The sequence below is a fragment of the Aotus nancymaae genome, unplaced genomic scaffold (assembly GCF_030222135.1).
Source record: "Aotus nancymaae isolate 86718 unplaced genomic scaffold, 86718_ANA_hifiasm-v0.15.2.pri h1tg000059l, whole genome shotgun sequence".
In the NCBI taxonomy this organism is placed as follows: domain Eukaryota; kingdom Metazoa; phylum Chordata; class Mammalia; order Primates; family Aotidae; genus Aotus; species Aotus nancymaae.
This window is the reverse complement of record NW_026988473.1, coordinates 50,966,740-50,981,646: the sequence shown is the minus strand read 5'-3', so window position 1 is coordinate 50,981,646 and position 14,907 is coordinate 50,966,740. Positions and strand designations below refer to the sequence as shown.

At 42.7% G+C, this 14,907-nt stretch overlaps 1 protein-coding gene across 1 annotated transcript; it reads right to left on the bottom strand.

Annotated features, from left to right (window-relative positions):
- Positions 1-3,900: 3,900 nt before the first annotated feature.
- Positions 3,901-9,364, bottom strand: ASCL3 (achaete-scute family bHLH transcription factor 3). The gene is made up of 2 exons (XM_012456390.2): positions 9,334-9,364; positions 3,901-4,501 (listed from the first exon to the last, which is right to left on the bottom strand). Exon 2 carries the CDS (start codon positions 4,487-4,489, stop codon positions 3,920-3,922), a length of 570 nt encoding a protein of 189 aa, XP_012311813.1. The 5' UTR covers positions 4,490-4,501; positions 9,334-9,364; the 3' UTR covers positions 3,901-3,919.
- Between the last annotated feature and the right edge of the window lie 5,543 nt (positions 9,365-14,907).

The following is a 14,907-nucleotide window of genomic DNA, read 5'->3' as shown; positions in this document are numbered from 1 at the left end:
CCACAGGTCTGACCCCCAAAATGACTTACCCACAGCCCCAAACTCCCAGCCTCTACCTTAGCCTCAGGCACCTTCTGATAGTTGGGGCTCAGGGCCTCAGCCCAACCGACCAACGCCTGGTTGCCACGCCAGTTGCCATGGATGCAGCCTGGGGACACTGTCGTCTGTGGCCAGTGAGTGCACTGAGCATGTGGAGAGGGGGGCAGGAGGCCTTGGGAGGCCACGGGGAGGGCGTGTTCTCCAAGTTTCCCTTTAAAGAGAGGAGGAGGAGGAAGAGGGAGAGAGAAAGGCCAGCGTGGCCTCAGTTCTCCAAAGCTCCGTGTGCCCACTGCTAGAAGAGTCAGTGGTGGTGGGAAGCCCTCATGGATCCCGGGGATTCCTGTGTGGGAGGAGCCACCTCTGCAGAAACTTAGGGCCTTCCCCCTGTGCACGCTAAAGGTGGGGGTGGTGGAGCCACTGGCGGCCTGGGGACGCTAGAATTTGTCCCTTGCCTAAACCAAAATAACCAAATGTGTAGGCCTGTTTGTCTGTAACAGGCAGGACTCCATTGAGGAGCTGAGGTGTTGGGACCATTTGGAGTGAGAGGTGGGGACACTGGTGGCAAAGGAACAGAAGTCCAGACTCTGCTCGTGGGAGGGGCTGGGACTTGGAGGCCTCTGACAGTCATTGTGCACTGATTATGTGCCTACTATGCAGGCATGTTTGGAGGTGTCTCCCCGACATCCATTTCTACCTTCTTCCAGGTCCTGTTTGGGTTGGCAGGTCTATGTGGATAAGGAGGCCAGGGCCAGCTCCAGGGGTAGAGTGGGTGACAGCCACCCCTTCCATCCCCATCCGGCCCCAGCGGTTGGTTAGACGGGGCGTGTTCCTGGTGTTCCTGAACCTCTGCAATCAGCAGGAATCTTGAGACTTTGGTTTGGAATCCTGGGATACAGCCTTTCTCTTTCTTCCTATGCCTGAACAAGAAAGCTGATTGTTCTGAGAGCCTCTGACAGGCTTTTAGGGACACTGAAGCAATTCCCAGAGAAAGTCAGAGAGGATAGACCTCAGAAAATTGTTTGTTTTGAGACAGGGTTGCCCAGGCTGGCCTCAACCTCCTGGGCTCAAGGGACCCTTTTGCCTCAGTCTCCCGAGGTGCTCAGACCACAGACATGCGCCACCATACCCAGCTGAAAATAGATTCTCAGTGACAGTTTTGAGGCTTGCCTGCAGGCAGTGCTGCTGCGCTAGGCCTCAGCTATGCGAGCCAATAATTCCCCTTATTGATTATGCCACTCTGGATTGGGCTTTTTCTTACTTGCAACTGAAAGCCTCTTAACTGATGACTGCCCTCCCAGAGCATAACTTCATAGTCAGGAGAATGACTGCTGCCCAGGACCACATACCGAGGCCGAGTTATTTGGCACACAGAGTTAGAGTTTAAGAAAGACCCACAAAGTCTCTGGCTGTGAGAGAAGGATTCTTGAATGAGACAGTGGGATTTCAGTGGACGAGGGGAAAAAGAATATTCCAGTTTAGGTAGGAAGCGAGAGAAGGATACATTTGCAAGACTGTGATTTTCTGTTTGGGGAAATGGGTTCAGTACGTGCAAAATCACGTAAAGCACACTCGCATCAGGGTTTGGATGTGAGAGTAATTCCGGCTACAGATACAGAGGCATCATCGCTAACTCCATCAGACGTTATCGTACGTATAAGGCCAAAAGTCAGGCCACTTACCCTTTTTATTTTACTTTAGGTGTATACTATATCCAGCATTTCTCCCCATGTTATCCCTCCCCACCCTGCCCCCCACTTCGCTGTCCCTCTCCTACCCCCGCAACTGCCCCCAGTGTGTGATGCCCCCCCTCCCTGAGTCCACGTGTTCTCATTGTTCAACACCCACCTATGTGTGAGAACATTCAGTGTTTGGCTTTCTGTTTTTGTGTCAGTTTGCTGAGAATGATGGCTTCCAGATTCATCCAAGTCCCTACAAAGGACACGAACTCATTTTTTTTATGGCTGCATAGTATTCCATGTTGTTTTAAGGAATTTAGCGACTCAGGTAGGAGACGGGGTGGAGGAGAGAGGGGGCGGCGTGTACTCTGTCCTGTTGTGTCTGCAAAGCATCTTTCCCGAGAGCAAAATAGCTGCCCGAGGTAGGAGTCAGGGGCTTTGTGAAATGTTTCTGGCAAACAGAGATGAGAAAATGTGGCTTATGTTTGCTGCTTTGTTTTGCAGTAGGGAGCTTTGAAAACTAAGCTGATAAATTTAAACAAGGTGGCATTCAGAAGTCATCAGGCAGCTTAAGCGACAAAGTGACATGAAATACTTTCAGAGAGAGTGAGGGTGGAGCTTGTTGAGAACACAGTCCGGGAGGCCAGATGGGAGACTGCTACCAATGACCCAGACACAGGTGACAGGACTGGAATAAGAAAGTAGTAACAGATAATCACGGCACCTTCCTGATTCAAGGCGCTTTGCTGGGTACCAGGAATATAAGATGAATAGGCTGGATGAATCATCTTCAAGGAGCTTGCAGTCTACTGAAGAAGACAGAGACAGGTGTGTAAAGTGTCTAAAGATAGTAGGATAGCAGCCACAAGAGAAGTATTTATACGAAATAAAGGAACAAGTAACAGCTGGGATAGAAAGTTGGTGAAGACTTCACAGAAGCATAGCAGTGGAAGTGAGTGTGATAGACAGTGTGTGATAGGTTCTTGACTGGGCCTGGGGACACATGGGACCTGGCCATGTGTTAAAGGAGAAGGAAGAGCTGAAGCTGGCCATGGAAGCAGAAATAGACACATTTTGAAAGCAGACTACAAGATACCGGGCAGGGACTGTCCTTCCCAGGTCTGAAGGAAAGGCCTGGCAGCTCCAGCTTTTCTCGCTTAGAGAACCTAGAGAATGGTGATGTTATAGACAAGACAAGATAATGATAATAATAATCAGTAATGATGGCCAAGCACAGTGGCTCACACCTGTAATCCCAACACCTTAGGAGGCAGGGGTGGGAGGATTGCTTGAGGCTAGAAGTTCGAGACCAGCCTGGGCAACATAGCAAGACCCCATCTCTAAATAACTGTTTTTAATGATTATGAATACTCACTGTATGTCAAGTTCTGTTAATCATCATCATAAACACAGGGGAATTGCTGTTATTCTCATTTTGTGGAGAAGAACCGAGACATGGAGAAGAGGCAGCAGAGTTATACTGCAAATGCAGACCTGCCTTCTTAAACCTTATACTAAGCTGCCTGAGGAAGTCTACGTGCAGGAAAATGATGATCTGAAATAATTTCAAATAACAAGGTTTTGTAAACTACTTTTGCATTAGCCCCAAGATACTTTCTCATGGTGGCAACTTCTCGTCAATCCCCGGTAAATAAAAATCTCCAGGGGCTCCAGGCTGACTCCTTCCTGGTGGGAAAGGAAGATGCCTGTCCTCTCCATGGAGGACCCTGGGCCCTCACCGCAGGCAGCAGTTTGGGTTTTGAAAGGTTACTGGGTCCCTTCCTTGGGCTGTGTTCTTCCTGGTAAGAAAAGTGTTGCCCCCAAAAATAAGATGCAGAACATACTCTTTAAAAAAATCTCCAAATGTTGGCAAATGAAGGGAGGTTCATTGTGATTGCTCAGCATGAAGCTTCAGTGAAGAAATGACCAGCACACACTTTAAAGGCTTCCACAAAAGCTTCTCATACCTGAGTCCCTGGCCAAGCGTGTGCATGGGCAGGGTGAGACATGCAGAGAGTCTGGGGCCCCCTGCTCCCCTAGAGTTCATGAAAGACATAAAGCAGCTCCTTAATCTACATGAGATCACTTTAGTACAATTGAGTAATACCCAGCATAGGTTAGCATTTGAGCTATTCCTGCCCACACAGAAATTACATTCAGGAAAAACTATCAAATGATGCTGTAGGAGACCCCATTTTGTGATATTATTCATTTCTATTTGGAAACACTGACTCAATTCTGAACATAGAGTCAGCATGGCGGCTGGTGGTTGCTATCATGGAGGAACATTTTCCAGGGTTATTCTTGGTCTCGGCTTTATCAGGGTACAGAAGAGACTGCAGGTAGTTAATGTACTTGATCGCAGCTCTGAGGGTTTCCACTTTGCTGAGTCGTTTCTCCAAATACTCCTCTGGCAGATGATGGCGGAGCTGGGCGTAGCCTTCATTGACACATTTCACCCGCTGCCTTTCCCGCTCATTCCTTTTCCGGATGAAGGCCGGTCCATAGGAGTACTCACACCTTCTGTAATTTGGATAAGGCATCGGGAAAGAGAAGGGGCAGGGTTCACCATAATTTCCCATGATGAGGGAGTCGCTGGGAAAAGGCAGCAGTGGCAGCTCCTCAGAATAAGGGGACGGCACCGGGGCCTCCGGGTGCAGGTGGAAAGTGACCGTGGGCTCCAAATAGAAGGACCTGGTCATTGGCAAGCAGGCAGAATTGGAGAAGATGGGAAGTTTGTCAGGCAGACTAGAGTTGCATCTGTTGTCCATCATTTCCTCTTTAACCTGCAAACATAACCAAGTGTATCAGTTTGGTCAGATTGAAAGAGCAGATATGATCTACTTTCTTGGAGATCAATGTTTCAAAGACTTTTCTGCTTTGATGACTAATTTCTGAGCTCATGTGGACAACAAGATGGTGTTAAAATATGCCGTGTGTAGTAAGGATTTTTGATGGTACACAGAAACAGCACTAAATACCATTGAACCGCCTTGTGAGAAAGTTATTCAATTCTCTTTCAATCCTTGTGGTTACAAAGATACAACCTTAGTCTGCTGAGAATGTGTCTTCCACACCACATTGCTAGAATCCTTTTTATTTTCTTCTCTTTCTTCGCTTTATTTTTATTTTTGAGACAGGGTCTGGCTCTGTCGCCCAGACTGGAGTACAGTGGTGTGATCATGGCTCACTGGAGCCTCAACTTCCCAGGTTCAAGCAATCCTCCTGCCTCAGCCTCCCGAGTAGCTGGGACCACAGGCAGACATCACCACACCTGGCTAAGTTTTATATTTTTTTTGTAAGGACAGAGTCGTGCCATGTTGCCCAGGCTGGTCTCAAACTCCTGGGCTCAGGCAGTCTACCTCCCTCGGCCTCCCCAAGTGCTGGGATCATCCCCAAGTGGGGAGCCACTGCGCCTGGCTCAGAATGCTTTCTAATCCTCCTAAAATCAAAGCCTTCAACAAGCAATAGCATCCAGCTAGAATTCAGTATCTTTACTAACTTCTGTTTATTGTGAGTTCTAGTAATTTCACATTTATGATAGCGATATAAAACTTTTTTTTTTTTTTTTTTTTTTTTTGAGACAGAATCTTGCTCTGTTGCCAGGCTGGAGTGCCAAGTCATGCTCTCAGCTCACTGCAACCTCTGCCTCCCTGGTTCAAGCGATTCTCCTGCCTCAGCCTCCTGAGTAGCTGGGATTACAGGCACCCGCCACCACACCCAACTAATTTTTGTATTTTTAGTAGAGACAGGGTTTCACCATGTTGGCCAGGCTGGTCTCAAACTCCTGACCTTGTGATCCGCCGGCCTCAGCCTCCCAAAGTGCTGGGATTACAGGTGTGAGCCACCAAGCCCAGCCAAAGTTCCTCTTAAAACTAAATCTTCTTGAGTAAGAAAACGTGATTTGATTTAAAGAAAAAGAGTGAGTAGATAATAGTACAGATGGAACACCGGTATAATGGTGATCGTGAAGGCAGGTGCAAATAAAAAGATGCAGGGAAACACTGAAACACCACAATATTCAAACATATGCTAGGGAAATTAAGAGCTAGCTAATGATCATGCAAACCTCACAGGCATAGCATTCTTAAGTAATACCCGAAGTGCTAGAGGGAAAACCGAAAACACAAATAAAAAAGGAATCATTTGCCCTTAAACGTTCACTGTGGGACTTCCTTAGGTGAGAAATTTCCCCTAGACATTTAAAACAAAGTCAATTTACAAATTTTTACATATGTAGAACTGTAAATATATTGAATAAAGTGCATCTATGTTTATGTTTTTAAAAGCTTTTACTTATTTTATATTTTTATTTTTAGAGACAGTATCTTGTTCTGTCAGCCAGGCTAGAGTGCAGTGATGTGATCATGGTTTACTGCAGCCTCAAACTCCTGGGCTCGAGTGATCCTCCTGCCTCAGCCTCCTGAATACCTAGGACTGCAGGTGTGCACCACCATGGCTGGACATTTTTTTTTTCTTTGTAGAGATGGGGTCTTGCTTTGTTGCCCAGGCTGATCTTAAACCTCCTAGTTTCAAATGATCCTCCCAAGTCAGCCTCCCACAGCACTGGGATTACAGGCATGAGCCACTTCACCCAGCCTGTAATTAAGTTTTGTTGGTTTTGTGCGTCTGTGTTTTTGTAGAACTCAAGGATGAAGCCGTGTAACCCAGGAGATCCCACCCCAACACATTTCTTCTTTGTGAATAGGTCTACATCCATCTCCTGTTTTAAACCACAGTTACTTTTTGCCTTTGACTGTAATCACATAGCAACAACAGATTTTATGGAGGCACTGCAGTGTAGCCAGTTAACTGGGAGGCAGAGTAGTGGTGTAGAAAAAGAGCTTTTTCTCTCAGTCATAACACCCTCAGGTTTCAATATGGCCTTACCCTGTCCTAGCTATGTGTCCTTAGGCAGGTGTCTTAACCTCTCTGTGCTTTTGCTTTTCCCCATGTCCAATTGAGCTACTAACTATTCTGTAGGGTGGTTGTGAGGATAAAGTGGGGAAAAAAACAACAGTTGACCCTCCGTGTCGGCGAGTTCCACATCTGTGGATTCAACCAACTGTGGGTGGAAAATATTCAGGGGGAAGAAAAGGGATGGCAGCATGGGTAGTGAATATGCACAGACGTTTTTTCTTGTCATTTTCCTGTAAAGAATATAGCGTAACAACTATTTGTATAGAGTGTACATTGTATTAGGTGTAAGTAACCTAGAGATGATCAGAAGTGTTTGAGAGGGTGAATGTAGGTTATATGGAAGTGCTACATTATTTTCTACAAGTTGGACCTCTGTGGATTTTGGTATCTGAGGGGAGTCCTGAACCCAACCCCCCATTTCAGAGGGGTCAGAGGGGTGACTGTGCATATAATGCACCCAGCATTTATTTGCCTCTTTCCTTTCTTTAGAGATGAATGAATGCTTATGTAGCATTCCTTTCTAAACTGCACCTTATAAAAAACCTGGTTTATGATTTCCTTAACACTTTAGAGTTGCAACACTGATCTATCCTAAACACCTGTGTTGAGAGATGAAGAACCTACCTAAAACAGAAAAGGAAAAGCAGCTTGAAGTCTGATTGTGGGCTTCCATCAAAAACGGAAATATGGCATTAATTTCTCAGCAAGTTAATTTTTCAACATCTTTAGGAGTGAGGGGTTATCTGTGATTGTCATACTAAACACACAAACACACACACACACACACACACACACGTGTGCGTGCACCAAACAGTCCTAATGTTTAGGGCAAGATTAGATAATATTGGCACTTACTCCTCTACCTAAGTACAGCAAAACCTGGGCAGGCTGCAGGATTTGTGTAGTGGGAGGAGCAGCCCCTAAGACCAGAATTCAAGTAGGAAGGTCAGGGGAGTAGGGAAACAGCCAGGGCCGCAGGGGCAGGGGTGCTGGGAAGGAGGAGTGGCCGGGGTTCCAGGGTTATAGTAAGTCATGGTGAAAGAGGCTGGAAAAGAAGTCAATGCCAGGAAAAGCTCTTCTTAAAAGGGATGGGGCTGGGGGGATGAGATAAGTGGGATAGGTCCAATTTAAATCAAAACAGAGGAGCAGGAAATGAAAGATTCCAAATTACTGACCAAATGACCTAAAATAACTAACAAAACAAAAATCTCTGGAAAATTAAAAATTAGCCAGGATTCTGTCAAAAGGGAAAAGTTGCTGAGAGAAACACATTAGGAAATTCCCAAGCCAGGAATTCTAGAGGGTAAGAGAGAAAGAACAGGCATGGCAGAAGCTGCAAGATGGCAAATGGCTGTGGAGCCTGTATCACTGCATTCTGACACCAGCAGAGCCTTATTGTTGCCGTGGTTAACAAGCCAAGATGGATGAACAGGTTACCAAAAAGTAAAGCAGGTGTCATCATCAAACCTAATTATACAAAATCACTATTTTAGTGATGGTTTTTTTACCCTAAAAGATCATGTAAACAATATCTTAAATCTTAATCCAGATGAAATCTGAGTAATTTGTCTATGCCACAGGTAATTAAAACTTGCTAGGTTTTAACAATACTCTGCATAATTCTTGAGGAAAGAGCGTGGTGTCTCTGGGGACACATTGATGAGAAGTGTTTTCTGTCGAGCCTTTCCAATAAGTTCACCAATCAATGTGGTAGCGTTTAAATATGATCATCTTATTCAAAGAAGAAAATTTAAGACAACAGAGTAAGAAAATGAAATAAAATGCAACAACGAGGAGACTCGAGATAGAAAGCCTAGAGGGGTCTGGATGTGTTTGCAGGAATTGAGTATAAGTCTTTTTTAAAAAGCAACACAGATAGGTAGTGCTGGGGCTCCATGGTTCCAGATACAGGCACAGCTAACAAACACACCTATCTTGGGAAAATCTCGGGTTCTGTCTTAGAGCAATTATGGGAAATAAATGATGACGTCTTAATGATCAAATCCTAAGAGATTCTGGATGCTCTGCTGAGCATAAAAGCTTCAAATTTCAGAGATACGAAAGATATGTAGCATGTAAGAAATAAACAACTGTAACTGCAGATGTAATTGAATTATGGAATGTGAGAGCTGGGAGGAAGCTTAGAAACTCCTCATAGGTTGTGGTTTGTGTTGCTGAGGTTACAAAGCTAGTAGCAGAGCAGGGGCCAGTGTCCCGACTTCCAAATCAAAGCTCCTTCAGTTCTTCTAGATGATTTAATTGCCAGCAAAACCTGGATCTTCCACCATATGGCCAATAATTGGGTTTAAGATAATGGAATAATCAGATAGTTGACAAAATTCAGTATTTATCAACTGCCTAGGGATTTTCTTAAAAATCATGTTCTTCAGAAAACTAAACACTACATGTTCTCACTCATAAGTGGGTGTTGAACAGTGAGAACACATGGACACAGGGAGGGGAACATCCCACACTGGGGTCTGTTGGGGGTGGGGAGGTAGGGGAGGGATAAGATTAGGAGAGATACCTAATGTAGGTGGTGGGGGGATGGAGGCAGCAAATCACCATGGCATGTGTATACCTATGTAACAATTCTGCACGATCTGCACATGTACCCCAGAATTTAACATAAAATTAAAAAAAAAAAAATCATGTTCTTATTCTTCCCCAAGGGCCACTCTGGAGAAAAGTCTCTTACCTGAGTTTTGTCGTCAGGATGGTGTGTTTTGGGCTGAGTTAGAGTTAACCGGATTTATAGATGATCATTTAATAACAATATGCAAAGTAGCTTATAGTTAAACAGAACTGCTCAGTTCTGGTTTGGCTGTTTTTCCTACCCAATATGTAGATATGACAACACAGAACAATACTAAATAGAAAGGTTTGCTTACAAAACTGGATAGTTGTAACAAATTCCTTTGTTTAAAGAATGTCCTCCATTCTTCTGAGTTATATTATATCAAAATTATTTTTGGAGCAATAGTCTCATAATGTGCAAATACTGGTCAGTATTCTTTTAGACAGAGATCAAGGCCAGAACTAGGAAGGTCAATATGAACCTATTTCTTTTTTTTTTACTGTTTATTTCTTTAAAGTCAGTCAAATTTAGCAGTGGGGACATTAGTGACATGAATGTGGATGTTAAATTCTGATAACCCAGTATCATAGGAACTAGCCAATATCTTTTTCTTAAATAGCCATTTTATTTTTTCTTCTTAGGTATACTTTTATCTTTTTAAAAATGTAAATATTAGAAGCATTGTTTCTTTATTTCTTTAGAGACAAGGTCTCACTCTCTAGCCCAGGGTAGAATGCAGTGGCATGATCACAGCTCATTGCAGTCTCCACCTCCTGAACAGCTGGGACAAGTGCGAGCCACCCTGCCTGGCTAATTTTTGTATTTTTTATAGAGATAAGGTCTTACCTTGTTGCCTGGCCAGTCTTGAACTCTTGGGCTCAAGCAATCCCACCCAAAGTGCTGGGACTGCAGACCACTGCACCGCTGACTTTTTTTTTTTTTTTTTTGAGACAAGAGTTTTGCTGTTTTTGCCCAGGCTGGAGTGCAATGATGTGGTCTCGGCTCACTGCAACCTCTGCCTCCTGGTTTCAAGTGATTTTCCTGCCTCAGCTGCCTGAGTAGCTGGGATTACATGCACGCACCACTACACTTGGCTAATTTTGTATTTTTTTTTTTAAGACAGAGTCTAGCTCTGTTGCCCAGGCTGGAGTGCAGTGGTGCAATCTCAGCTCACTGCAACCTCCTCCTCCTGGGTTCAAGTGATTCTCCTGCCTCAGCTTCCTGAGTAGCTGGGACTACAGGTGTGCTCCACCACTCCCTGCTAATTTTTAGATTTTTAGTAGAGATGGGGTTTCACCACTTTGGCCAGGCTGGTCTTGAACTCCTCATCTCATGATCCACCCACCTCAGCCTCCCAAAGTGCTGGGATGACAGGCGTGAGCCACTGCGTCCAGCCTAATTTTGTATTTTTAATAGAGATGGGGTTTCACCATGTTGGCCAGGCTGGTCTGGAACTCCTGACCTCTGGTGATCTGCCCGCCTTGGCCTCTCAAAGTGCTGAGATTACAGGCATGAGCCACCACACCCGGCCCCAACTTTAATTTTTAAAGCAGTCGTAGGGTCACAGCAAAATTGAACACAAAGTCGAGCCAATTCTCATATACTCCCTGCCCCCATGCCTGCCTGGCCTCCTCTGCTGTGAACATTCCACACCATTATGGTACTGTGTTAGAACTGATGAAGCTGCATTCACACATTATCACCCAAAGTCCATAGCTTACATTAGGGCTCACTCTTGGTGTTATACATTGACATTCTGTGGGTTTTGACAAGTATTTAATGACAAGTGTTCATTCACCATTCTGGTATCGTACAGAACAGTTTCACTGCCTAAACGGCCGTGCTCTGCCCAGTCATCCCTCCTCCTTCTCTAACCCCTTGCAACCACTGTTTTTTTTTCATCAATAATTATATTTTATTGTGTTCTGAATTTAAATCAATTCCTCTTAAATATTAAAATTGTGTATGCTTACAATATTATTCAAATTTGCAGTAAAAATAAGAAACCTGTCTTAAGTTGTATGAAACCTCTGCAAAGCCGCTAACATTTTAGACAATAAAGCAAATACAGTTTTTATTTAATAAGGAAGCTCAAAGAAAATTGGAAGATTTATTTCACAAATGTTTCTTCTGGAAAGGCCCATATTGTATTTGAATACATGTGGTTGCTGTAATAGACACTTACTACTTTATGTTATAGTATAAGGAATAGCTATTTAACCTCACGAGTAAACAGCTTACATGATTTTAGGTCACATCTGTCCAAGTAATAGATACCATATTTTAGCCTAGATAGAAAATATTCTATAGTGTAAAAGTGTCAAGATAAGCTGGATAATTTAGATCTTTCTAACTCAGACAAACTTGCCTGTAACACAGCATATTTTGTTTTTAGTATTATTTTGTAGAATGTGCTATATAAGCAAATGAAAGATTATAATTTTTTTGAATTCTTGTTTAAAGATAATTTTGTTTTCTGTGTTTCTGTGATGTAAGGCAAAAACCCTGAACAATTTGTAACAGTTCTTTCAGCATGTACCATCTTTTATCTCTTTAGCATATTTACGCTTTAAACTAATGCCATTTTAAAATGAATACAAGTCCAATGCTGTTTCCTTTAATTGTAACATATTATCCACACAAGAGATTAAAGGGGCTCATTGATTTCCACAATGAAGACTATACCCTGTCCTTTAGACCAGTACTTTTCAAACTTTAATGTACATATGAATTAATGTAAGAAACTTGTTGAAATGCAGATTCTGATTTAGTATGTCCGGGTAGGGATCAAATATTCTAAACTTTGAAGCAACTTCCGAATAAAACTTTCAGATACTGCTTGTTCAAGAACCACACTTGGAATAGTGAGCCACTGCAATTAAAAGGGTCATGATGTATGCGTGGGGAGGAAGAGTAGAGGAAGGGGGGCGTTAAAGGAACAATACAAGGTAAACAATTAAAAATGTTACAGCTTTCACCTGACAGATACAGATATTGACCTACTGATTTTCATTCTGTGATTGGCTGGTTCTTTTTTTTAATTAATTAACTTTTTCATATATATATATTGTGTTAGGTTTTGGGGTACATGTGAAGAACATGCAAGATTGTTGCATAGGTACATACATGGCAATGTGGTTTGCTGCCTTCCTCCCCATCACCTATATCTGGCATTTCTCCCCATGTTATCCCTCCCCAACTCCCCACCCCCTGCCGTCCCTACCCTAGTTCCCCCCAACAGACCCCAGTGTGTGATGTTCCCCTCCCTGTGTCCATGTGTTCTCATTGTTCAACACTCGCTATGAGTGAGAACATGCGGTGTTTGATTTTCTGTTCTTGTGTCAGTTTGCTGAGAATGATGGTTTCCAGGTTCATCCATGTCTCTACGAAGGACACAAACTCATCGTTTTTTATGGCTGCATAGTATTCCATGGTGTATATATGTCACATTTTCCCTGTCCAGTCTATCATCTATGGGAATTTGGGTTGGTTCTAAGGCTTTGCTATTGTAAACAGTGCTGCAATGAACATTCATGTGTATGTGTCCTTATAATAGAACGATTTATAATCCTTTGGATATATACCCAGTAATGGGATTGCTGGGTCAAATGGAATTTCTATTTCTAGGTTCTTGAGGAATCGCCATACTGTCTTCCACAATGGTTGAACTAATTTACACTCCCACCAGCTGTGTAAGAGTGTTCCTATTTCTCCACATCCTCTCCAGCATCTGTTGTCTCCAGATTTTTTTAATGATCGCCATTCTAACTGGCGTGAGATGATATCTCAATATAGTTTTGATTTGCATTTCTCTAATGACCAGTGATGATGAGCATTTTTTCATAATGTTTGTTGGCCTCATATATGTCTTCTTTTGTAAAGTGTCTGTTTATAAACCTCACCCACTTTTGAATGGGCTTGTTTGTTTTTTTCTTGTAAATCTGTTTTAGTTCTTTATAGATTCTGGATATTAACACTTTGTCAGATGGGTAGACTGCAAAAATTTTTTCCCATTCTGTTGGTTGACAATTCACTCTATTGACTGTTTCTTTTGCTGTGCAGAAGCTGTGGAGTTTAATTAGATCCCATTTGTCTATTTTGGCTTTTGTTGCCAATGCTTTTGGTGTTTTAGTCATGAAGTCCTCGTCTATGCCTATGTCCTGAATGGTTTTGCCTAGGTTTTCTTCTAGGATTTTTATGGTGTTAGGTCTTCTGTTTAAGTCTTTAATCCATCTGGAGTTAATTTTAGTGTAAGGTGTCAGGAAGGGGTTTAGTTTCTGCTTTCTGCACATGGCTAGCCAGTTTTTCCAACACTATTTATTAAACAGGGAATCCTTTCCCCATTGTTTGTTTTTGTCAGGTTTGTCAAAGAGAAGATGGTTGTAGATGTGTGGCGTTGCCTCTGAGGTCTCTGTTCTGTTCCATTGGTCTATGTCTTTGTTTTGGTACCAGTACCATGCTGTTTTGATTACTGTAGCCTTGTAGTATAGTTTGAAGTCAGGTAGTGTGATGCCTCCAGTTTTGTTCTTTTTGCTTAGAATTGACTTGGCTATGCAGGCTCTCTTTTGGTTCCATATGAAGTTTAATGTGTTTTTTTCCAGTTCTGTGAAGAAGGTCATTGGTAGGTTGATGGGGATAGTGTTGAATCTATAAATTACTTTGGGCAGTATGGCCATTTTCAAAATATTGATTCTTCCTAACCATGAGCATGGAATGTTTCTCCGTTTGTGCCCTCTCTTATTTCTTTGAGCAGTGGTTTGTAGTTCTCCTTGAAGAGGTCCTTTATGTTCCTTGTTAGTTGTATTCCTAGGTATTTTATTCTCTTTGTAGCAGTTGTGAATGGCAGTTCGTTCTTGATTTGGCTCTCTTTAAGTCTGTTATTGGTGTATAGGAATGCTTGTGATTTTTGCACATTGATTTTGTATCCTGAGACTTTACTGAAGTTGCTTATCAGTTTAAGGAGATTTTGGGCTGAGATGATGGGGTCTTCTAAATATACAGTCATATCATCTACAAATAGAGACAATTTGACTTCCTCCTTTCCTAATTGAATACCCTTTATTTTTCTTGCCTGATTGCTCTGGCAAGAACTTCCAATACTGTATTGAATAGGAGTGGTGAGAGAGGGCATCCTTGTCTAGTGCCAGATTTCAAAGGGAATGCTTCCAGTTTTTGCCCATTCAGTATGATATTGGCTGTGGGTTTGTCGTAAATAGCTTTTATTATTTTGAGATACGTTCTGTCGATACCTAGTTTATTGAGAGTTTTAAGCATAAAGGGCTGTTGAATTTTGTCAAAGGCCTTCTCTGCATCTATTGAGATAATCATGTGGGTTTTGTCTTTGGTTCTGTTTATCTGGTGAATTATGTTTATAGATTTGTGTATGTTGAAACAGCCTTGCATCCCCAGGATGAAGCTTACTTGTTTGTGATAGATAAGCTTTTTGATGTGCTGTTGCAATCGGTTTGCTGGTATTTTATTGAAGATTTTTGCATCTATGCAAAAATCGATTTTAGATCTTTCCTTACTTCTCATGTGGGCCTTTATTGCTATATGTTTTCCTCTAGGAACTGCTTTAAATGTGTCCCAGAGATTCTGGTATGTTGTGTCTTCATTCTTGTTGGTTTCGAAGAACATCTTTATTTCTGCTTTCATTTCATTGTTTATCTAGTCAACATTCAAGAGCCAGTTCGG

Excerpts from the sequence above, each read along its gene's own strand:
- ASCL3 (XM_012456390.2), bottom strand. The coding sequence starts at position 4,489 with ATGATGGACAACAGATGCAACTCTAGTCTGCCTGACAAACTTCCCATC.